The 25,204-nt window shown below is 39.5% G+C and overlaps 2 protein-coding genes across 3 annotated transcripts in view; one reads left to right on the forward strand and one right to left on the reverse strand.

The window, feature by feature from the left end:
• Positions 1 to 25,204, reverse strand: part of RBBP7 (RB binding protein 7, chromatin remodeling factor) — a 436,269-nt gene that overhangs the window by 26,562 nt on the left and 384,503 nt on the right. The gene's annotated exons all lie outside the window — the stretch shown is intronic.
• GRPR (gastrin releasing peptide receptor) overlaps positions 4,361 to 25,204 on the forward strand; it is a 99,966-nt gene continuing 79,122 nt past the window's right edge. Inside the window, exon 1 of one of the 2 annotated variants that reach the window (XM_050331944.1) lies at positions 4,361 to 4,495. In XM_050331944.1, the coding sequence (XP_050187901.1) occupies positions 4,491 to 4,495 (5 nt within the window). In that variant the 5' untranslated portion in view covers positions 4,361 to 4,490. The remainder of the gene's footprint in view (positions 4,496 to 25,204) is intronic. The other variant, XM_050331945.1, reaches the window with a different exon arrangement.

Consider the following 25,204-nt stretch of genomic DNA (forward strand, 5'->3'; position numbering starts at 1 on the left):
TCATCATCTTTCAGTAATAAAAACCACACAGTCTCATTTGGTTCCTTAAAAAGTGTCTTTCATACTGCCCTATACAAGACCTGACTGTCTGCTTTCCCTTCCTCTCAGCAGCTTCTGATTTTGTCTTTCTTATGTTAAATGCAATATAACCCAAGTATGGACCTCAGGTGAAAGCTGGGCATGTCCTGAACAAAAACACACACAGGAATGGTGTGGAGGAGGAAATAGTGTGATAGATGAAAGCAACTGATTGTAGCCTGACATCTTGATAAGGAAGAGGAAAACAGGAACACCAGAAAAGCAGGGAAAGAGGTCAAGAAAACACTGGGCACACAGTGAAACAACATGGACAGCACTGTAGAGAATAAATGCATCAAGACTTTTCTGTGCTGAGCCTTGGCTGAAAGCAGTTTATATCTGTGAGCAAATAAATACCCACCTTGCCAGGATTGCCCTTGCCTGCAGGAGAGCGGTGCACACGCTGCTTTCCAGGGTACATGACTCTACCATTCCTTGTCTTAGCCAATGAGAAATAATCTAGAAGACCCCAAAACTTTCTTAACCAAACAGGTCAAAAAGGAGTAATAATATGTGTAATATAACAATTAGGTTTTGGCAGCCTTTAATGTATTCACTCCAGGAAAGGTTTGAATAAGAGTTCTGATTAATACAAATTAATCAAATTTTATGGAGATTGTCAGCTGTCCTCCCCCTAAAAAGCATAATGATTAATGATAGCAAAATTATAACAAGAAGGCAATAATATCTTGCATTTAGCTTTTTAAATGGTAAGAAATTTTACAAACAATCACTAATAGATTTAAACCCTCTGTTTGTCCTGTGGAATGGATGTTGAAAGTGTAAAACAGCTATATTAACTAGAGAGAGAGGGAAATTCATCATGCTCCCTACTGAAATAACTGCTCACTTCTGTGTTTGAAAGGAAAAGTATAACACTCTTAACAATGGTATTAGAGAGCAGATCTTTCAGCTGCCATGGACCCAGAGGAAACCACACAATTTATTCCAAAGCTGATATATCCCTAGTGATGTTTCCTACTGTTCTCAACAAAGATGACTTCCATTAACTTGTGTACCTTTAAAGCATACTCTGATGTGGAGAAACTGGTCTCTCATCAAATAAAATACCACTCTTATTAACTGTGGTGATTGGCACACTTCCAGTGCCCTCAAACAGCTGTCAAACCACCTCTAAAGTGAAATTTTAGTCCCTGTGTGCAAGGATGTGAGATTTAAACTCAGTCTTCATTTGCTAAAACTACTTATTTTCTGCAAGGCAAGCCAAAGCTTCCTCACAGTGAAGGACAAGAGGTAACTGCTTGGCTTAAGGGAAAGCTCCATTTTAAGATCTGAAAGGAATTGCTACACTTGAATAGTCTAGGTGTGGATAAATCTCCTTTTCATCTTCAACTCCATAAATTAGCATTACAGTTCACTTTTCATAGAGAGATATTAGCAGTATTGGAGTGCTTGGCAGCTCTTCCTCTGCTTCTGTTTATCTATTGTAAAGGTCGTGTTCCTGCTTGCGGTAGAATTGGCAACGGTAGTTGGTAGCAAAAAGGGGTTTTTTGCACAAAACTGTGAAGGACTTTAGGAAGGAACATAACTCTAACATAACCACTGCAAACATTTCACAGGTACTGGATACTTAGAATTATTGCTGTCCCAAAAGCAATGTTTTGCGTTCTCTTTTGAATTTTTTTTTATACCATGCTTAATATCACACTAGAAGACAAAGTGGCTACAAATACTTCTTCAAATACCAAATTAGGTAAACTTGAAAAGTTGAGCACTGGCAACACGGTGCAGGAGCAGTGGAACTGCCTCTGCAGGGACCGGCTGGTACAGGGGCAGTACAGCTGTGTTGCACTGCTGGGCTGAGCCAGAGGAACCTGCCTCGTCATTTCCAGATGGGTTTGCTTCAGTGTCCAAGCTGGCCCAGAGCAGTGCAACACCGTGGAGAACTGCTTGGCTGGGAGGAGGTTGGAGATCTCTGCACAGTACTTGTTATGTGATGAGTTTTTGTGATACATGAAGCCAGTGTACCTAGAAAAACACACAGTGGTTTTGGGCACGTACCTTCTAAGACATTTTGCTGCATGGGATACTATTTAGCTTTTATTAGACTAACCAGTCTTCATGTCCAGATGATTACAAGCCCTTGAGTGAAGAGCATCACTTCAGTTTTGCCCATTTGTGTAATCCAGCTGATCACCCTCTGTGAACTCAATCCCTTCAGAGGCAGTGCTGCTGTAAGGAAAGGAAAGGGAGAGCCATGTGTTGCTTCTATATGTGCTGATGAAATCTGAGCTGCACAATTAGCCCAGTACTTGAGTCAATGTTTTACTTGAGCCAACATGTTCGTGTGACGTTTCAAGGGAGCAAGCAGACCAGGAGTGGTGGTGCAGTTTACCTTTGTAACATTGTTTTGGAACTTTATCCAGGAAAAACAGACTTTATTGAAGCCAGCTCTCTGGAAGGCAGATTTAACCAGTGCAGGCATGCTTCCTCGGATCCCAGCTTGGCAATCACCGTGCCTAGATGGGCTGAGTGTACTGATCATCAGCCCCAGATCTGCCCTTGGATTACACACACTCCTGAGTGGTGTAAACGTGCCATTACTTGGTTTAAGGTGGGAACTGCCTGCAACAGAAATGAACATAAGCTACAAATTTCTGCCTCTCAGGAATGCCTTGGGGCTAATCTGTGAAGTGTAAGTCGTTCTCCTGCTTGGATTGTCCTTTGGTCACTAGCACCCTGCCTTTTCCAGCACTAATACCCACAGCTTTCTTCAGCAGATTGACGCATTTTATGTCACTGCACTTCATTTTACCCGGCAATCTTCATCTTGCCACCAAAATCTGCAGATTATCCTGAACCTGAGTAAATCCAGTGAGGTTTACTTCAAGTGTTTTCTTGGCTGACCTTGTGCAACACATGCAGACCATGACACTTAAACTTAAAGCTCTTATTTAGTTTTCTTCAACTCCTTGAATAGCAAAATTTGTAGATGAGATTAAAAAAAAAAAAAACCCACAATAATTATTCCTGAAAACTGTGAGGGCTCTGATAACTGAACAGGAAAACTTCACTTTTCAGCCCAATGGCAATTTTCAGACATAAAGAACCCTAACAGCCTCCAATTTATATTTCTGCTTTGAAAATACCCAGTTCGAATAGGCAAAACCAAAGTTTGACTCTCTCTGCTTTACAGAAGAGAAAAAAGAGTAACAGGCAATTTAAGGGAGGCAGTAGGATGCAAGAAAAAGGCAGAAACAGAATTCAAATTGAAATGCAAATCAAATGTCTTAATCACAAAGCTGTCCTTTCTTTTCATACTGAGGACTTAATCTATTTAAATGCTTTCTTGAAAAAAAAACCAAGCTGAGTATAGAAGAAAACCTACAGAAGATTATGTGGGACTGCCATCACTGGTCTTTTCACTTACTAAGCATTTTAGTTAATGTTGTTCCTTCAGATGTCACAACTATGTCATACAGCATTGAGGCAAATGTGCCTGCTAAATCTGCCACTGGCTTATAAGGTACTCAACAGGGTTTTTTTAAGCTGAAGAAATTTTAATCCTTCTAATCTCAGGGAAATAGTCCTGAAGGAAAATAATTTCTCATTTATCTAAGTATTGATTTCAACTAAGGAGAGTCAGAGGACATAAAATGAAAACTTTAGACCTGAGTAAACTGAATTTTAAATTGTGGTTTAAAAAAAATGGGTTTAAAAAATGGTCAGTATTTGGAGGAATCAAGGAGAAGGCATGTGTGTTACCTACTGCAGAAGCAAACTTGTCCCAGTTTTCAACCAAGTTGACCAACCAGACTTCCATTTCAGAAAGCCTTGAGATGGAACTGCTCAAGTACCACACTGGATAATCAGCTTTCTTAAGCACAGTTAAAGGTTAAACACGAGTACAGAGAGCTTGACAGAAGTGTTTGTATAAAAAACACATTACTGAAAACTGGCCTCAAAGTGCTGGTGATGTGTCAGGGAGCTTATGTACAAAGCAATCAAATAAAATACACTTTAGAAAAATGTGTAGATATCTTATGTCTCCTTAATTAAGGCTCTCCTGGGGGTATTTTTGGACCTCTAAGTCAACAGGCATTTGTCTTCCTCCTTAAAATGTCTTGCTTCTCTTTTCCAGATGCCCTCCTTCTTCATGCCCCTGTATGGGTGTTTTTCTAAATGACCTCCAGTCTAAGACTTCCTGCATTTTAATTACTTTGAGGTGGAGCCCAGAATGTTAATGATACTTCAGTACATTAAATCTGTGAATAATTAAGGTGGGGTGGGTTTTTTTGCCTTGCTACTTTAGTGAGAAAGATTTGTATTCAGTACACTATTTTTTAATGCCTGTCAGCTGAAGCTTAATATGTTTTCATAGTTTCAGCGATTAATTTAGACAATCATTGAAAAAAAATCTCAAAAGGATAATATAAAGAACTGAAGATCATATGCGGTAAGTACATCTAAAGAGGAAAATCATATGTATTTATGCATACATTTACCATTCCTTTTAAATTCTCTGATTTTTTTTTTTTCTGTGGTTCTTATCAAACTTGTGCCTCAGTGCTTCCTCAGTGCATATCTTTGAAACCATAGTCACCTTTCTGCTGGTTTCTGGAATTTAAAATAAATCTGCTTCACTAGCAGCCTGGTGGCAGTGCTAAATGTGCATTTCTCTTGCCATCATTTTTAATGCACTACTCAGCTTTAAATAAAGTGAGAGGAAAGTTTTACACCTATTGCAAATAGAATTGACTCGAAAATTATTTTTATCCACTGGAAATTATTTTTATCCATAAGTTTTTATCCACTCAGCATAACCAATTCTTTCTTGACTGAATAGAAACCCATGATAAAACTTGTTATCAAATCTGCTTTCTCTTGAGTCAGAACATTATTTCCATGAATGATTTTACTGACCCTTAGCATTCTGAGTCAGTCTTGCATCTGATGCCTTTAAAAGTATTTCTATCTTTACAGTAAGTCACTCATGAGCAGTGAATGAAACCAAGATGACTTGGAGACGAAAATTCAGAGTATCTCAAAAAAGTGAACATCAAAAAATTTTGACACCATCATATATACATACTGCTTTAAATATGCTTTCTTGCACTTCTGTGTTATGATGCATTATTGATGAACAAAAGCACTACAACTTTGAAAATAAAATTTAAGTAAGTATCTAAAACACTAACCCAAAAAAAAAGGATGGAATCTCTCAGAGCTACTAATTACTGAGACGGAGAAACATAGTGTGGTAGGGGCTGGAAGTGCAGCTCAGAAGTGTTTGTACATTTCCATGGTATAACTCAAGGAAAATATTACCAACTGGAAGAATTACAAAGCAATGAAACAAGGCTCCTTTCAAACAGATTGTTTTATTTGAGTATGAGAATGTTTTGAGAAAACGAAATACATACACCGTGACTTCTTGGGTTCCTTAGTTATATCAAAACAACAGGGTAAACTACCTAAAGGGTCTTTTAGAAGATATGTATGTCATGAAAGCCCACCATTGCATCAGGATATTTGTATGGTAGGACCACCACTACCCAACACTGCACTCGATTACACTGAGTGTAGTCAGGTTTTGCCGGCATTACCTCATGTTGACTTTAAGATGTCTTAGCACAGGGAGGGATTTTTGGTGTTTGTACTTATGTTGATAAAAATATGGGATTGATGCTTCTTTAGGTTTCAACAACATAAATAGCTTTTGGCACTGCTTTCAACAATATAGCTTATCTGAGAAACCACAGGTGGGTTAACTGTATTTCTGCTTATGATTTCAAGTAAAGGACAGAGTTTGAAAGGTGGGTTATTCAGTAGCATATAGGGAAGGAGTGCAGTGGTGCTGTCCACTCCAGCACTTACCTAAAATTATTTGAATACATGTACAGCAAGGGCATATTTCCTTTTGCTGAACCCTGTTAGTTTTGCAAATATAAAGTGGCTTTGGCATGAACTGGGCAAGAAGAACTGGCCCTGGGGTGGTGTGTTGAGCAAGGAGAGGTGAGGTAACACTGTTTGTTTCCTTTCTTCACCTCTGGGCCCCCATTCTGAGAGTCCTTGTGAACACAGACCTAATCTTCCACTGAATTATTTATGTGTTACATCAGTGTTTGAAGGTTGAGGGCTTAATGGACAAGGTCTATACCTGTTATTAATTTGTCTCAAAAACTGAAAGTGAATGATGAAGAGTTTGCCCTGAGTCTGTGCAGATTGATGTGTTTTCGCTGCTCATTTCAAAACAACTTGTACCAAAGATTCTTCTGCAACACATAACAGTCATAGGACATTTTTATGTTGTCAGCAGTAAATCAAAACAAGTCTAACAACCTTATACTTCTATGGACAGCAGTCAGATTACTAGCTACATTTGCCAAGTGTGTTAAAGAGTACCACTTCTGCAGGAATGACAAGCCTGTTATATTCAATAATAATTTGGAATCATAAGCAGAAAATTACATAAAAACAAAGGGTAGCAAGGAAAGACAGGGGAAAACCCCAGACTTGTTGGGTCTTTGATCTCTTCTCTGTTGTGACCAGCGACAGCACTTGAGGGAATGGCCTGAAGTTTCTCATGGAAGGTTTAGGTTGGATTTTAGTAAAAGGTTCTTCACCCAGGATGGCTGGGCTATGGAACAGGCTCCCCAGGGAAGTGGCCACAGCACCAAGCCTAACAGAGTTCAAGAAGCATTTGGACAATACTCTCTGGCACACGGTGTGACTCTTGGGGATGGTCCTGTGCAGGGCCAGGAATTGGCCTCAGTGATCCTTGTGGGTCCCTTCCAACTCAGCATATTCTGTGATTCTGTGATTATGATCCCAATACTTGATATGAAGAAAATAAGAAATACATTAACATATCTTTAAATCAGATTTTAAATAAAATGAAAACATTTGGCTACAGAGTAATGTTTTTTGTACACTTCTCAGAATTTCAATGCCGTTAAAATTTCAAATACAGTTTAAAAAATACATTGTGTTTAACAACAAAGGTAACGTTTCATCCTCATTCATAGCCATGGACTAGGCAGCTTCAAAAAGGGTTTCATAGGCCAGAGCTTCAGCTAAAGGCTGACTTAACAATCTCAGCTAATGGATTGCAATATTGTTTGCCCATCATTTCCTACATAGATATGTAATTAGAGCTCACAAGATGAGAACAGTCATTCCATATTTGCATTTATTTGTTGAAAATTTTCATTTATAATTTTCTTGTCCTTCTATTTTGTGGGATTCTATTACAGTGTTTATGAACACTGTATTCTACCAGAATGGTGTTATAAATAATTATTCCATATTAAAATCACGAAGTGTATAGGAATTTATTTGGTACCAAGTGTGACTAATTCGGATGATATTTCAGAAATTCCAGATCTTAGTTTGTGAGACATATGCATGAGTTCATGATTTTAAAAGTACTCTGTACCACAATTAAAAAATCCCAAAACAAAACACAAAAAACCCAAAACAAAACAAGTAGGCAAAAACCAAACAAAACCCCTCAAGCCAAACCAACCAAACAAAAAAACACACACAAAAACCCCCAACCAACCTCACTGCAAACATGAAAACAGACCTCCACAACATTAGTTTAATTGTTACTTCCCATAATTAATTAAAATTAAAAATTAAAAAGCATTCTAAGTGAGAGACCCAGATTACCTGCTACTGCTACTTTCTCCTATATGGGAATTCCAGCTAACAGAGTTTTAAACAGCAAGAGAGGTTTGAAGGAGAAGAACATGTGCAAGCAAATGAACAGATGCGCTCATTGGATGTTCTCACACCTGAGAACAGAGCTAACATAAGAAAAAATACTGCTTTGGGTTTAAGTGTATTTACTGAATATTAGATATACCAACCTTAATAAAGTTAAACCTTTCAAGTATCTTGAGAACTTTCCCCAATTTGCAAGCCTAATTCATTGTTCTTCCTGTCTTCTGTGTTGTTTTAGAGCTCTAAAAACAAATTTTACCCCTTGAAGCAAACTGTATCTCCTAGAAAAGGCTGACAGAGAAACTAAACTGAACTGGTGCAATTGCTGGTGGGTTTGTTTGACTGCTCAGGACTTGGTCCACAGCCTTTTGGAAAGATTTACCTCAGCTCTAAGGGTGGCTCCAAAATCCATCACTGCAGGTGAAGTCACTTTACAGGAAAGGAAAAGGGAGCACTGGCCCCCAGTCCAAGACTGGTCCCGTTACAAGAGAGTGAGAAATTTTTGGTAGATACAGGTACCCACAGAGATTTGCAATAGGAGGAACAGATTAACAAGTGACACCTCTCCACGCTTTGAGATACAGGGGACGTTTCAGCCACTACAGCTGGACAGAAACAAGGAGCATGGAAAGCTACTTGAGGTATTATTTTCTTTGGCATCTTTACGCATCTACTGGGCTAGTGTCTGATTTACACTTCAGATACCATAATTTCCCCTGTCAGTACTTATTTGTATTGTGCATTTCACAGTGTTAAGATAATTACCATCATATACTTCGAAGCGAGATTACTGTTGTTGGACCTAAAAGTTTCATGAGGTCTTTTCAGTCAGCCACCACAGTCATTCCCATTGGCCCTTGCACTGTGATACACTTACAGGGACAGGAAAAAACAGGAAAGATCAGCCCAATAATCTCTGAAGTACCCACTGTGCATGTACAGTAATTTCTTTCTGTCCAAAATATTGCCATTCCTGGCAATAGGTCAGCAGTGAATCTTCTTGAACATTTTCTTCCTGGAGAGGTAGCTATCCCCCCCCCCCCCCCCCCCTTCTTTTTTTTTTTTACTGTCATTGTACACAATGCCCACTTTAGGAACAAAAAAGTTACCTTGGAAACTTTCCTTTGCAAGTCCTGTTGGTAACTTTGGTCCAACATGGAAAAGATGTTTGTCAAGACAAATCTCAGATGTTTTAGCCACAATCAGGCTTTTACACTGTCCTATGCAACTGAGCTCCACCCTCGAGCTGATTGCTCTTCATCTACCACAGACCTTTCCTTTGGGAGGTGTCATGCCACAGGTGCCAACCAGGAAGAGACAGCTGGACCAAACCACAAGCAATGCTTTAATCTTCCTGCTGTTGTTATTATTGTTATTGTATAGCATCCACTTCTATCCCTTGATCTGAAATAGCATAGGCAGTTCCACCAGTTTCTATCTCTAGTGAATGACAGCATAACCACTGACCTCAAATGGGAAACACAACTGAGTGTTCTCATCCAGCCCATCCAGTTCCCCCAGGGTGTCATTCACCTCAGCACGCAGCCTGTGAACACTTGGAACCCTCCAAAACTCTAGTCAGTGTAAGAAGGCTTGTCTTTTCCCATCCTGAAGAATGCAGAGATCTTTCTGATGATCTTACAGCTGCCCCAGTGATTCACCTTCTGTGGCCACTCTGGGTAGTTTGAATAGGTCAATGAAATACCTTGACCTCCTGAAGCACAGGTTCTACCTGCATCTTCATGCCAAGATACTGATGACAGGGTTTTTTTATTTTTTTCACCTGAATAATTTTTTACTTCACTCAAAGTTTTTACCTACAAAATTACCTCTATATTTTTCTGTTTTCTGTCTCATGATTTGGAGAAAAATGCTTCCGTTTGTTTGATTGTTTTAGAAATCTTGCTAGCTCTTAAATTATGCCATTTTCTGTTCACCTCCTCTATGCCATTGTGATTTTATGGAGTTCATAATATCATTGCTGAACTCTCTCTTTTCTGAGCTTAAAGAATACATTTTTATTTACAACTCACTTATGGAGGCTTATTTGCAAAGACTTCCTTGAGATGCTAAAATTGAAGAGTTTTATCACCTGTGCTTATATCAGAAAATATTCTTTACCTTCAGATGGTGATACAGTTCCAAAATACAGATTCTAAAGTATCCTTTAACAACAGAATTAAACTATTGCAAGGGTCTGTCGCTGAACTCCAACATGTATATCACAATGCAGAAGAATGAGCACTTAAACCATGTTAATATATTTGCCTTTACACTGGAGCAGTGTTTCTTGAAATCTATCTATCAATTTAAATATCTGTCTGTCTCAGACAGGATTGTCTGGATTAATTGTCAATTTATGTACATTTAAACATTATAAAAACCACATAAAGTTCATTATTAAATTGCATTTTAATTACATGTTTTTCAGTATTTTTTCTGAAGGTTATACGTCTAAGTGCTCAACAACCCTTTGAAAATACTATCAACTAGATGTGCAATATTCAAAATTATAACCTATTATTATTATTTACACAGGCCTGAATCAGTTTGTTTTGCATTGTTTAACATCTCAGAACAGCCATTTGTTGTTTTAGAAAATCTCACACACACATCAGTAAACTGGTGAGGCTGCTGTTTCCCCCTGAATGCATTGCTATGTGTTGTTAATTTTCAGAGAAAGCTATTGATGGACTCAGCATCTGTGAGTATATCATTATGTATGATGTACTCACAAGCCTTTGTAATTAAATTCCACTGTTTGATAGAAATGGGATCAGATTTACCAGATGAGGCAGCAGAACCTTGTAGTGTTTAAATAACACAGTACTCTTTTCTGCAAATGTGTCTTGAAAAATAATATGCTAGTTTTCAGTACTCTGCAGACCTTCCCTTAATGCAGGTCATTGAGAATTAGTTGAATAGTAAATAAATAAAGAAATATTTCTGACCAAACATAATAATATTAAAAATAATATTATGCACATCATCCACTTCCAAAACCAGTTTGGGGTTGTTGTATATTTCTGTAGCTATATAGAATAAAAAGTGAATGCTTGCTGTATTATTTGATACTGTTGTCTATACCAGAAATACAAAATAGGGAACATAAACAAGAAACTTCTGAATTCTAATACCAGCATTTCTACAAGGCCTTTGCCCCTTTTCATAAAGGGTTTATGAATTTTGCCCCTGGTGGTCTAATGGAAAGGCGCCGCGCTGTCACCGCGGAGACCCGGGTTCGATTCCCGGTCAGGGCCACTCCCGGGTAGGTGGGGCTCGTTAGCCCTTAAAGGCAACCCACCTACGTCCTAAGGACCTCACTGCCACCGTCCAAGCTCGCTTGGCCCCGGCAGATGAACCTTAGGATTAAAGGGTGGGCTCAGTTCCGCGCACACTGTGTCTCACCTAAAAAATCCAATGCGCAGGCTGGAAGGTGGAAAGACCTTCCCCGGATCTTCGCTCGCGAAGACTGGCCATTATTATTATTATATGAATTTTGCAAGTCCCATTTGCTCTATGACCAATAAGAAATTATTTTGGACCAGTTAAATGCTCACTGAAAACTTATCTGGCTTCAGTGAACCTCTGCCCAGACCTTTGTTTAGACATCAAAAGATGGAATAAAGCCTAATTTAAGGCAGACACATTTGAAATGTCAGCCTTTCTGCCTGTTTCAGTGATGCTATAAAATTATGAAAATAAATTTAACCAGTCCCATAGGATTTTGGGAGGGTTCATCAGGATGTGCTTGTAAAACTGAAAAGTGCTGGTCCAATAAACATCTTCATCAGAACTGTTTATCTTGGCTGCTATTTAGCTCCAAAGAAATAAAATATTGATTGTCTTCCTAGATTGCTTTAACCCTCTCTGATTTCACTGCAGCAAGTAGAGTCCTTAGAGCAGAAATCAATTAACATCTCACTGGATTGGTCACGTTACTATGCATTTTTTAACAAATTCTTAATCACTGATGATTTTTAGCAAACTTTTAATGGTTCTTTTTTTCATCTAAAAAGAAAAACTCTGAACATAGCCCTATTCATTTTAGTGGGAACCCCTATCTTGCACACAAATGAGATGCCCTGATTCCAGGGAGAAAACTGCAAGGGAAACTTAAATTGGTTATCAGTATGTAGGAAGACTACATAGTTTACGTCTTCTATAAATTTCAGTTTGGAAAGAGTTAGACCAGTTTGCTCATTCTCCTGCTAGCTAAAGATTTCTTCTCTATGGTTTGTTCATAGAAGGCTTTTTTAATAGGATGCTCAAGATCAACACATTTGCAGGCTGGTGAGCACCTCTGGTGCACTGCTGAGAAACCTGTGTCCCTTGAATGCAGTGATGTTTAGAAGCACTTTTAAAGCTTCAGAAATATCCATTTCTTTCAGTTTAATGTCAATGAGAAGGAGCTCTTCATATCTGCAGAATGCCAATCTCACGGATGCTTGCTTTTGTGTTTTCCTTTCTCCAGGTGTAATTGCTATGATCTGAAGTTTACATGATATTTCCCTATTATTTTAAAAGTAACTTCTATAAAGTTAACAAAACAATTAGGTCCTGAAAGAAAAATTTATTGCTTTGCATCTGACGAGGACTATTAATCTTTCCCAGTTAAGGCTGCAGACACACTGGACATCAGCAGCTAAGATAAAGTGCCAAGGCTGTAAAAACTAAGATAAATGACTGTTTTGCTTAAGCCCATCTGCTGTTTATGGGCCTAAGAGGGGTTAGCTTCTGAGTGATAACATAAGTTGTATCTGCTCACAACACTTTCACTTGAACTCATTTTCACACGTTTTGAAGTAGTTCTGTTAACACTCTATTCCATGAATATTGCTTTTAAAAATGGTTGGTAAATGTATCACATCACTCATGTTTGTAATGCCATTTGTGCCCATTGTGGTGCATAAAGGCACCTTAATCGTTCCAAATACCACGTCACATCCTGGCTTCCCACTGAGAAATTTGGCAGTCTTTGGAGGCTTGTCAATGGGACATTACAGGCACTTAAACATCTGCGGCTCTTTCACAGGCTGGCTGAAAAGGGAGGGAGGGAAGAAAAAGAGCATTTTTAGTGTATGGTTCAGACCTAAGCTGGGACTAGGATAAGGAGGATTCAGTAAGAAGTGACAGAGAGTCACGTTCTGCAGAGGTTCTCAACACGATACACATTCTCCTCCTTCTCTGTGTGAAAGGTGGTGTGTGTTTCCCCCAAATACTTCGGCTGGTCGGTCTCGGAGGCTCGAGAGCAATACCATAAAATGGCTCAGCCTAAGCAGGCTAATCCTTGGCATCCATTTGAGCCAATAACCTTATGCTGCTGTGGTTGTTTGGCCAGGAGGAGTAAAATTGATGTGCCTCTTACCCTTGGGGAAGCAGCCCTTTTCATCTCATCTGTAGACACTCAGTCGCAGCTGTGGCCCTCAGGGCTCTGTGCGGTAGGGCAATGCTGTGGTCTCACAGAAACACAGAATATTCTGAGTTGGAAGGGACCTACAAGGATTATTGAGTCCAACTCTTAAGTGAATGGCCCATATAGGGATTGAACACACAGCTTTGGCGTCATTAGTACCATGTTATAAGCAACTGAGTTAATCTCAGGGTTGCCCATCCTCTGCCACCAAAATGCAATAATAATTACAAGGGAAACAACTCAAATGTAGGTTTGATTCATATCCCCAAACCTAATTGTTATAATCATCAGGTGATTGTTTCTAATGCTTCCTCGTCTCTGGTGTATCCTGCCGGTCTTCAGCCCTCAGCTACTGCATTTTTTCTGAGAACAGCATTACTTGATTCTGCTGCTCTGAGAGTTGGCTTGAATGTGCTGTTCCCTGGAATAAAATGTGGTTATCTTGCTGAATCTGATTCCCATTTGGTAATTTTGTTCTCTCCGGCTACAAGAAAAGTTGTAATTGGTGACTGAAGAGCTTCCTTAGAGCAAAGCACTGTTTAGGAGAATAGCGTTTAAAGAGAATACATACCTGACTTATTGATATAAAACAGCCTGCGCTCCTAACTGCTCTCAAGGTAATTTGTAGTTTTCCACATGGGGGCTTTGCAGTGACCGGCTGCCCACTTTCTCTTCTACCTACTTGTCTCTGCCAGAGTTCCCTGTCATGCCTCACAGATGCAGTGGCCCCTTCAAGGCCCTGCCTACCCACCAGGAGCCAGGTGACACCGCAAACTCCAAATCTGGATAAGCAACATCAGTGTTGTCCCAAAACAGCGTGCAAGAGGCCAGTCCACACAGAGAGTTGAGTATTTGATTTATTTACAGCTCTGTGTAGAAAGGAGTGCCGCGTGGCAAATCCAGGGAGCCAGCAGGATGACTACCAAAACTTTTCACTATTTATACATTTTAGCAAACAAAGGCATTAATGTTTATTGGCTACAAGTTATCTAGTTCTCTTATAAATTAGTATTCTGTCTTCCATTAGTTTCTCATTGTTTCTCATGCTAATTAGTCTGCAAACTCAGTCTTCATCTTCGAGTCTGTGGGCCATGAGTCGCTGGTCGCCATCTCCCTCTGCTGGAATTACCTTTTACCCAGTTGGAGCTGATTTCAGCACAGTTACTGAATTGCCGTTATTAGTTTCTTCCTTTTCTCGGGGGTTTTACTAAATGTCCTTGTGACTTTGCAAATTCCACATTCTTTGTGTCCATGATCATTGATACATTCTTCCTCGCAAGCTTTGTTAATCTCCCACTAGGTGTGAGATCACTGAAACATGTCGGACCCTAAATCTTAACAAAGCAATTCTACCAACAAGTAATTTGTTGATACATCATTTAGAGCTTGTTAGCTGCTCTCTGTTTAACGAATTGAATTTCCTTTTTTGTTGATAAGGCTTGAAAGTACAGAAAGATCAAACACTAAAACAACATGCTCTCTTAAGAAAATATTTACATATTCCACATTTTGCAACATGAGTACATCGCATTGGCACACCTCTTCTGAGCTATCAGCTTGTTCTGCTGGGTTTGTGGTATCCATGCATTGCTGCATCCCTGCTCTGTCTGCTGCTGTGGCCTCTCCCCAGCCACATTGTCTCAGGATACCAAAGCAGGGGCAGAGCAGTTCAGGGGGGCTGCCACCTTGGGGCAGCTCCCCTCCCACCCAGAGGTCTGGAAATGGATGCTGCATGGCTGGCATTTCCTTGCGCTTGATTTCTGCTCCACCTGGATGCATTTTATGTGTAACTGATGCTCTGTTTTTAGCAAAACAAAAAAAAAAATCAATTTATGTAGATGTGTTGCTGTTTTATGCTTCATCACCTTAGTCCTTTCAGTTTCTGTTAAAATGCCAAAATGAAATACTATCACTCTAACTCATAAGATGTATTTAAATTATACACAGAATGACTTTTGGCATTTTTACTTCTATTTTTTAAGATGGAAGTTATGGAAGAACCATTTCAGAGTGTTTTAATAACGTTCAGAAATATAAACTAAAAATGTATAACTGGGAAGCAAAAAGAAGTAGAGACAAGACCTAACAGTGTATCAAGTAGGGGGAAAAGTAATCAGTTCATGTATTCCAGCTGAAGTGTGATTCACAGTATACTACAGCTATGCAGGATCTAGTATCTTAATATGCAGACATAAGAAAGATTGAAATACTTATATTTTCTCTCTATTAATCCATGTAGTGTTGGATATACATTAATAAGTTACTAAGTCATAGTTATCTTGGTTCTGACACAATGGTATTATTTGCTATTCGAAACACATAAAATAAAGAGTAATTATGTAATAATTAAACAAGAAAGGAAAACATGGTATCCTGGAAATTAATTATATCCTTCCTTTGACTGTCTCACTTATCTATGCAGCGCAGGATATTGGGATTACTATCCTCCTGAAATTTAGTCAGGAAACTACACTCACACTATGAGATCCTCTAAGCTCAAAGCCATTATAGCTGATAGTAATCATGTGCAATAAAACTCTTTGAGTCTTAAATATTCACCAGATGAAATACAAATTTGATCTTTGAAGAAACTTTAGCCTGGAGAAAAGGGGGCTCAGGGGGCACTTTGTTGCTCTGTACAACTATGTGAAAGGAGGTTGTATGAGGCAGGGGGGTGGCCTCTTCTCTCAGGTAAGAAGCAATAAGGGCAAGAGGAAATGGCCTCAATTTACACAAGGGGAGGTTCCTTCCTTCCCTCTTTGTCCTCTACTTCCTTTCTCTCTTCTCTGCTTTCCCTTCCTTTATTTCTTAACAAGTCACAGAGATTTGGATGTATATTTTATTATTACACATAAGAAGGGGGACTGGATGAACGAGAAAATTTTTATCAATAGAAATTGGTATGGGCATATGTTGGTAGTACTTGTCAATATAATCCCAAAGATGTTGTTTTCCAACTTTGGAAGTTCAGTTTTAACAATTCATTTTGAACAGTTTAATTTGAGCAATTCCATGCAGAAATACAGTTTCAAGAAGTTTGTCTGAAATAAGGAGAATGGACTTCAGATGTTATGGATATATAAATGCAGTTCTGTTACCCAAAAGGTGAATAATGACCCTAATTTTTTTATTAAAAAGGAAAACAAAGAAATGTTGAGTTACAGTGGTTGTGTTGTTGGCTGCAATTGTTTTTGATTAATTAGAATACAAGATTAAATTTTAATAATAATGATGGAGCTGTTGGTAATATGATAGTAAATACTGATGTACGTTTGATATAACAGAGTGGTTTCTGTTGCCAATAATAATTAGGTACCCTAATGCTTTAATCAATAAAATTTAGAAATGCTTTGAAACCAATATGTGATAAATTTAAAATAAAGATTAAAAGGCAGGCTTAAAATGTTGTTCCTTGGCACTGTCCCTGAGGTGTTGTTTCTGAAGTCGGCAGTGTCATTCTGCTTTGCCAGATGGTGCTAAAGATAAATCAGGTAAAAAAGTCAGCAGGCTGAAGCTTTGGTGGAAAAGAACACAGTTTGGTTTTGGTAACAAAATGCTTGCTCCTGTTTTAGACTCCTGCTTTTCTAAGGCTGTAGGTTTTTATAAGGATGTCAGTGTGATTAGTCGGGGATGATCCTACCACAGGTCACAGGTACCCCCAGTCTGCCTGACCTCAGGAGGAGGAAGGCTTGAGGCTAGGTCTTACCTGCCCTACCAGCAGCTTCTGTCACTTTCCAGCGCTGGATTTTGTCTCCCTTCAAAGGCCACCACAGCTCATCTGCAGCTCATCGCATTCAATCTTTCTCTTCCAGCTGCTTAATTCTGCAATAACAGAAATGCCAAGCTAGAACTGGTCCCTTCTGCACTTTTCCACATGTGTACAGCTGAAAAGAAAAATACGCTGTTCAAAATCAGGTGGGGATACCGGAGTTTCACACCTGCTTAAATGCATTTCAGTGTAAATGTCTTGGGCTTTACATACTGATCTCCTTAACAAAGCTCTTTTCGACATACTGTCAACTGAGGGAAATCTGGCAAGAGTTTGTGAAAATTATTACTCTCAGGAATGCTTCTAAAGCATAAGTGGTCCTGGGAGTTTGGAGTTAGATGGTAAGAGGCACATCTTAATTTGTTTTAATCAGGAAAAATATCATATTTACTATTATGCATCCCTTAGAAGCCTCTGTTTTTCCTCTAGTTTGTATATCTAATTTAGAGAGACAAGAACTGAGCACAACCGCTTAAGTGCAATAACTTTGCTACAACAGAGCAACGTTTTTGTAGCAAGTAACAGCAAGTGAGATTCTCATTTGGACATAAACAGATGCTGAAGAAATACCACACAGAGTTAATTAAATGAGAGGATTCCAAATTGGGTGATGGCTGCAGTTAATTACATAGGTGCTTGCCAATGGCCTATAGATAGCAGAACTTCTTGGCCTCAGATAATAGAACAGATGATTGCTCAGCTACAGAGAGCATATGTCTCTCACTCTGCATGATTTAATTATATTGGATAAGCTTTCATATGAGAAGCTTTTTGTTTGCATGTTCTCCTATAGCTCTGTGGTTCATCCATTCTTCTTCAAGAGAACCTGGTCATTCAGCCAGCTTCAACCAAAGACCATAATTTTTCAGGGAAAAAATACCCTTTGAAGCCCAAAACCCCCGATCACTAGCATCAGAGAAAACGTCTTCTCTCGCCTTTAATTTCCCTTTAATTTGCTCTTTCAACCAATACTGCTCATTATACCACCCACACTGGATCAGCAGAGGTTTTCTACCTCCACTTTTCCTGTCTCCACTCCAATTTTTTGCCTTTTTCTTTCTCTCCTCTGTAATACTTCTTATCTGTACAGACAAAACCTGCATATTCTACATATCTCTGAGCCCAATACCTACATACTCTGATCCAGCAGGATCCTGCAAATGACTTTAAATGTCTAGGACTTGTCAGCAGTCCCTGGTGAGCACTGGGGTCCTACAAGGATTTCACCTTTTTGACAAGGAACTACCATGGAATGTGCTAAGCATGGTGTGGGTCTCAATCCCTTTCCTCCGAGTTGCCTTACACACACAGTTGCAAATGCTCTGGATCTTGCTCACACCTTCCTGAGGTGAGGTGCTCGCCTAGAAGAGTCTGACTCAATGCAAACAATAAACATGAAACTTAATTTCCTCTTCAAACCAAGACAGGTAAGTGATGACTGGTATTCAGGTCATTAATAAATGCTAATTCATTTTAAATCAACAAAATCTGTTATTGAGAAAGGGCCAATGGGAAAAATACCTTTTGCCTCAAAAAAAAGGAGGAGAAGAACAGAGTCTGTAGGCTGGTAGAAATAGAGGAAAGGGAGAATGAAGGTGACAGCTGAAATGAGAGGCAAGTAATGTCTGGACCAAGTGAAGAGTTCATCTGAAATAAATTTGCTAGCTTTGCCTTGTAGTTGTGACTCCTGTTTTTCTGTTTGTTTGTTTGTTTCTTTGTTTTTCCCTATATGACCACCAATTCCAATGAAAAGCCCAAGCAAATCAGATTAGCACTTGAGACTCAGGCATTTCACTTCCAAGGAAAGAGATTAGATAGATAGATAGATAGATAGATAGATAGATAGATAGATAGATAGATAGACCAAATAATGTCAACAGTCCTCAGGAAATGTCATAACCACTGCCTTAGTCTCCCTCTGGCTTGCTGAATCTTGCACCTTTGCCAGTGCTCTAGTTTCATCAAGAGGTATGACAAAAGCTTCCCATCCAACTAGGATACCATGAAAAGTGGGACCTTCCTTCAAGCACATGTGTGAAAGAAGGCCACCACGCCTGTTATCCATACCTATTAGGCATGTTAAAAGTACAGGTACTGCATAAGGCTCTCCTGGGCATGAGGTGGAGTTCAGTGACTCTGATTCTTCTGCAGATCACGGGAGACCTTGAGCGGGTTCTAGTGCTACAGTGGTGTGGTTTTGTGTGTTCACAAGAAACCCAAGAGCTTTACTATTGAAAATGTAGATATCTCTAGATGATTGCTGCAGATTTCTGCAGCTCTTTTCTTAGATTTGGGTGCCAAAATTCCCCAAGTCCCACTCTTAGAAGATGTAGAAGTCTCTGGATCTCCCTTGCTTTTATGAGTTCCTCCCCAAGGCTGGGCAGTCATGGCCACAACTGCATGTGCATAGAATTGTTCACGTAAATATGAAAGACGTAGTCAGACTTGGGCAAACCACTCTGTGCCATCAGTGTTTCTCAGCTGCAGTTTCAGGAATTGTTGCATGGCTTGGTGCCATGTGAACACTCTGCAACAATGTCCTTTCCACACTGCTCTTTGCCTCGCAGCTGCTTCACTGATTTTTTATAGTGCTTTTCATTATCTCTTTCCCTATGAATTTCATGACTGTAAGATATGATTTTAACTACAGCTTATCGTCTTTTGCACCTAGAGCTGTTCAGCACATTAGCCTTTTAAGATCTGCTGTTAAATAAGACTATGCAGTGCATTTATAGACTGTAGTTATGCTAAATTCACTCATTCCTTCCCAAGAGTGCAGTGAACATTTTTTTGCAGAGGCTGGAGGTAAGACTGCAATTTTCCCCCAAGATACGAGGAGGTTCTCTCATCTGTGTAAATGAATGAAAATCAGGGCTTTCCTGCAGTGCCTCTCTCAGGACTGTGAGATTTCTATACCATCTCCTGCCCTCCATGTCTGTCCATGCATGCATGCATGCATGCATCCTTCTGTCTCAAGCAACTCATTTCTTGAATCTTTACTTCCTGTGAATAATCCAAGGCTCTTCTCAGTCCAGATTTAGTAAATACTGCTCCAATTACCCCATAGTCCTGAAGCTGCCTTTTGACCTCTTCATACAAAACACACTATTTTTCAGTAGATGATATGAAATGTAAAGTAACCTGAAGTTTAATTTTAAAGAAGAGTAAAGAGAGGGGGACAATACATAATAAAGCCATTAAGTGCAAAAGCAGTGATAACTGAGCAATAACTAAGTGAAAATGAAGTTCCTGATGATTAAGAAATGTTCAGCTCCAGAAGGATGAGAAGAAATGAGCTGTGGCAAAAAAAGTCAGTGGAATTTAGCCATTGTGGGCTGAGGTGTGCGCATCTCATGTTAGCTGTTGGTTATTTCAGGACAGGAATGAATCAAAGCTTTTCTAGCTTGCAGGCATTCTGGTGTTGCAAACCTAAGTAACGAAAGTGAAGCTGTGGGCTGTTTCTGTAGGGGCTGTGTCAGCAGGGCCTGAAGAGCTCTACTGTGTTGGTACAAACCTCTCCAAGCACTGCCTACATAAACACCTACATAAACATCAAGAGGCTTCTCCAACTCTCAGAAGAGAAGGTGGGCCCCTGCTAAAGCAGATGATCTAATAAATACACAAGCTGTTTCATTCGTAGGTGCTTGAGGCCTGCTGAAGGATGGAGAAAATAAAGCAGTCCAAGATACCAAAAACAAATAGAGCTTCCCAATAGAGGGCTCAGTGATTAAAATGCTCTGAGCATTGTTGTAGTGTGATAAGATGTCTTTGTAGAGCTATTTCCAGTAAAACCTTTTGGAAAAAGAGAAGAAATTTCCCCAGGGGAGGGAGAACTTAATTTTGAAAAAAATGTTATTGAGCAATTTCTGCAGATGACGAATCCAGGTTTTCTGCAGAATTTAGATAGTCACTGGACCTTGTCAGTGGTAAGTCCAGTGGCACAGAGTAGGAAAACAGAATTCATTTTCTGCTGCAAATAAAGTCGTCATTCGGCTGCTCACCCCAGAAACCCTCAGTTGACAAGATAGCAGGCCTGCTTGTTACAGAATGTATTTACATTTTAACTACAGTAATAAAATTCCCATAACAGGGCTTCAATGGAAGTGTAGTTTTGCTTCAAATCCTGTATGATATCAGACTCATGGGTAGAGTGGGCAGATTTGAGGCACTGTTCACATTGCACATACTACCTCATCATATACCAGGGCACACAAATTGGTGTATGGAAACAAGTCTACATGGTCTGTGCTTGTTGCTATTTTCTGCTTTGGGAATGAAATACTTAATGAAAAATAACTTGGGTTTATGGTAATACATACATTAAAGAATAAAAACCAATTTTTGTTCTATTCCATTTCTTTCATATTTTATTTAAAATTTTTTCTTGCCTGCCCCTACTTTACTGTGCATTTGTCTGCTACCTCCTACTAAAATCAGATTTAATTATGCTACTGTTAGTGGTTGTGAAGCTAAATTCCAACTGACTTTCATCACAGTCTATGGCTTATCATCTGAGGGGGGAAAGAAGTGACTCATCTCTTTTCACTAGGATGAATAAACATAAAAGTTGGGTCAGAATATCTCCCATTTCTTGAACGAAATACAATGCATTTTCAAATAGACAAAATTTGCTAAAATTTGAGCCAAGTCTGAAACTTTTTCTCCCTGAGTAACCTGATTGATTTCAATAGGACCGAGTCAGATGGAGTCAGGGAGCTGTGACTTGATAGAAAAATGTATTTTTTTTAAGAGAAAGGATACAGGGACAATTTTAGTTATGCATGTTGGGCAATCATATTGAGCAGGCACAAAAGGCATGTATACTCCAGAGTATCAGCTGTCTGCATATAGATATTATTATTCCTCTTCCTTTCTAATTCCTCACAGACTGAGAGGAATAATTGCACTTTTATCACAGTGTATCAAATCCTTGTCCTTTTCTTGCCTTTCCTTGCCTTGTGTTTTGCCTTGCTCTACCTTGCCTTTCCTCATAACAATTCAATGTTATGATTAGTGTAAAATTGTAGTCCAAAAAGTTTTAAGAATGATTATATTGTAAAAATAATGCCCAGAGGTTCTGTTTGTTCTGTTTCAAGAGCTATTCTAAGAAATTAGTTCAATTTCTAAGAAATTAACTCAAATTACAAGCCAAACTCTTGCATTTGAGCATTCAGACCTCTAAGTACTTTGCTATTTCCAGAAATTGTGATGTATTTTCCTTGGTTTTTCCATTTTCATTAGTGTTTAATAAAGTCTCTGTGATCTGTGTGCAGCTGCTGTTTGCATCACACTGTTCTGGTACCTTAAATGATTTTGTGGCTACCTGAAGCAATCTAGAAATTGAAAGTGATGGAGGCTCTGTGGGTGATGCTGATCCTAAAATCAATTGATATTCCTTCCTATACATTTTCTTCCACAGTTCTAGGAATTTTGCATGTCCGTGGTGAGAAAAACATAATCAGAAAAGCAGGTGTGTGACCATTTCTAGTAGTCAATAAATGTAGAGCTGGAAATTACTTGCTGGGACACAAAACATCATAGCTACATTTTTTGAAGTAGGTGCTTTTCCACTATTTGTTGGGGTGAGCAAATTTGTTGGAAATTTCTTCAAAAAAGGTGGAATGTGTGCCAGGGTGGTTCCAGGAGCAGCTGTGTACCTGTCCTGGGGAGGTCCCCATGGGGCCATGCACAGCCCCAAACAACAGATAGCCTGACCTCACCAAGTCATGGCCAGGTGGGACAAGGAGGGACCCGACCTTGCTCCCAGCAGGTGAAGCCTTGCAAAAAACCTCAGACCCTCATCAATGGATTTCTTCCTTCTGCCCATGAAAGACCAGCCTGGCTGTGTGGAGGCTGCAAGTGGTATAATGCCTGCTCTGCAATACATCCCAGGGTATTAGTACATGGAAGGGTGGCAATAATCTGTAAAAAAGCCTGTGAACTGCACTCAGGTAATAACATGTGAAGAGCCTCATACAGCAACTCACAGAGATAGCCACTGCCCAAAGCAATGAACAGCTGCCAAGGAAGAAAAGTCATCAGGCATAATTTGCTCTTTTTTAAAAGGCTGCATTGGATTTGAAGTCTAGACTTGTCGCTATAGGCTGTCGCCTACAGTGGGTAAATACTGTCATGAGGTGATCTACCAAGTCTTGGCCTGCCAGCCAGTGTGCAGATGCCTCTGCCTTCGTTTTATCCTGACAGCTTTTATTTTATGGCTAAAAAGGATTTTAGGCTGTGCTCTGTGCTGCTGGCCTTCTTACTGTGTTTGCTCCTATGCCTGCACCCAGCGGCTGTGGCCCATCAGGTCTCAGATGCAAGAGAAATGCTTTATTTTGCCCAAATCTACAACTTTCCATGTGAAGGTCAGAGAGAAAAGGGAGTCAGATGAGGAGATCAAAACAGAATGGGCTTTTTACTGTGAAACAGTGAAAAGTGTTGCTGCCTGAGTCCTTTATAACATGAGTAAACTACTTGGAGGTATGCTGAGAAGAGCCTGCCCCACTGATGGGAGGCATGGAGAAGTCTCCCTAAGGGTTTTTGCTGCCTCTGTGCTGCTGTACAGCCTGTTCAGATGAAATTAATCAGTGATTTATACACTGACTTATATTTATTTGAAAAGCTAGTGGGTTCAGTTTTCAACAGAAACTCTCATTATCTATTTACAATAATGCAACACTGAGTTTCATCTAGAATAGGAACACTGAATTTAGTTATGTCATATATTTTCTCTCTTTCTTCTATTTATAGTTTAGAAATCCTGAGCATGCCACATTTCTCTGCAAGTCAACAGACCCTGTTATTTGCAGTTACTGAAAATAATATTTTGGCTACAATTAAGAAGGCAGCAATCTGCTCCTGCTTGTTAATGAAATTGAGTGATTCATATCTAGAAAATGTGAATTCATAGCTCTGAAGAAAGAAAACATTTCTCATTCCATAGTAGTAAACAAAATGAAATTTGGTTTCAACTGTTTACAAGGGGAAGCTTAGGAGCCTAATTGGAATATTTTACTGTTTTGGGGTTGGATTTGTTTTGTTTTGTTTTGTTTTAGCAGTTTCTGTCTTTTGTTTGTCCTGTTGTACGTCACCTTCCTGATTAATATCTTTTTAAGGACTGAATTCTGTCTTCCTTCACATAAGAAGGTACCCATCAAATGATATTTACATTAATCACATTTGAATTTATTATTTTTCTCTTTTTACATTGTCTCAGATGCTTAGAGATAAGGATGAAAATAAATAGTTTGACATAATTTCTAACATGACAGAGGAGACAGGCCGTGGCTGTCAAGGGAAGTGACAGCCACAGACAATACACATTGCTTTGTTCTTCCCTTCAAAGCCTTTGGTTCATCTCTAGCATTTCACTCTTGATTACATACCAGATACCTGTCTCAAGCAGAGTTACTTTTTGACAAGCAGGTTTCTCAATAGATTTACTTTTTGTACGAGAATCCTGTCATGTGTGTACAAAAGCACTGGACCAGCACCATTTTTTTCTGGTTTGCTCCTATTTGGGCTTTCTGTGTGCTTTTGGATATTATCACTCAGGAGAGGAATCATCTCTTTTCAGTTTAGCTGTCACACCTGGTCTTCCCTTCAGAGCATGTGGAGAGAGTAGGGGACCCCCAGAAATGTCTACCCTGGGAGATTACCCCCTAAGTACCTGTAGGTTGCCCACATTGCAGCAAAGCCACATGGTGACTTCACAGCTACTGCGATAGTAAAATGACTGGTTACATGCCCTGACAAAGTAGTACTTCCTTTTCTCAGTGAAGAGGCACAAATCTATACATTGCTCACTATCCAGACAATGCACTCATGGACCAAAGTTTTTCTAACTTTGGCCTTGAGCAACAGGGGAGGAGGGTTACTCTGAACTCAACAGTTTCAGCTGTGGAGTGCACTGTGATACTCCTACAGTGTACTCTAGATTTTGTGGGCACAGAGTCTAACAAATCCTGCAGTTGCTAATGCAACCTGCCAGTGCCTGGGCACACATTTCTGCAGTAGCCATCACCACAGATGTATTTTTTTCCTTTCTTTCTGTCACTCTGTTAGGATTTCTGTGTCAGTGACTGATGGCAGCATTGGAACTGTTTCTTGAAGCCAGAGGCAGAACATGGCCAGGAGAAGACAACATCTCACATCAGACACCTTTGCCTTGGGAAAACCCTCTTGTGCAGTCTTCCTCACATGACACCCCATTTATTTATTTATTTGTGCTGGTATTCCTAGAGGAAAACGGT

This window comes from Myiozetetes cayanensis, unplaced genomic scaffold (assembly GCF_022539395.1).
Source record: "Myiozetetes cayanensis isolate MyiCay16 unplaced genomic scaffold, myiCay2020 scf5-8, whole genome shotgun sequence".
NCBI lineage: Eukaryota > Metazoa > Chordata > Aves > Passeriformes > Tyrannidae > Myiozetetes > Myiozetetes cayanensis.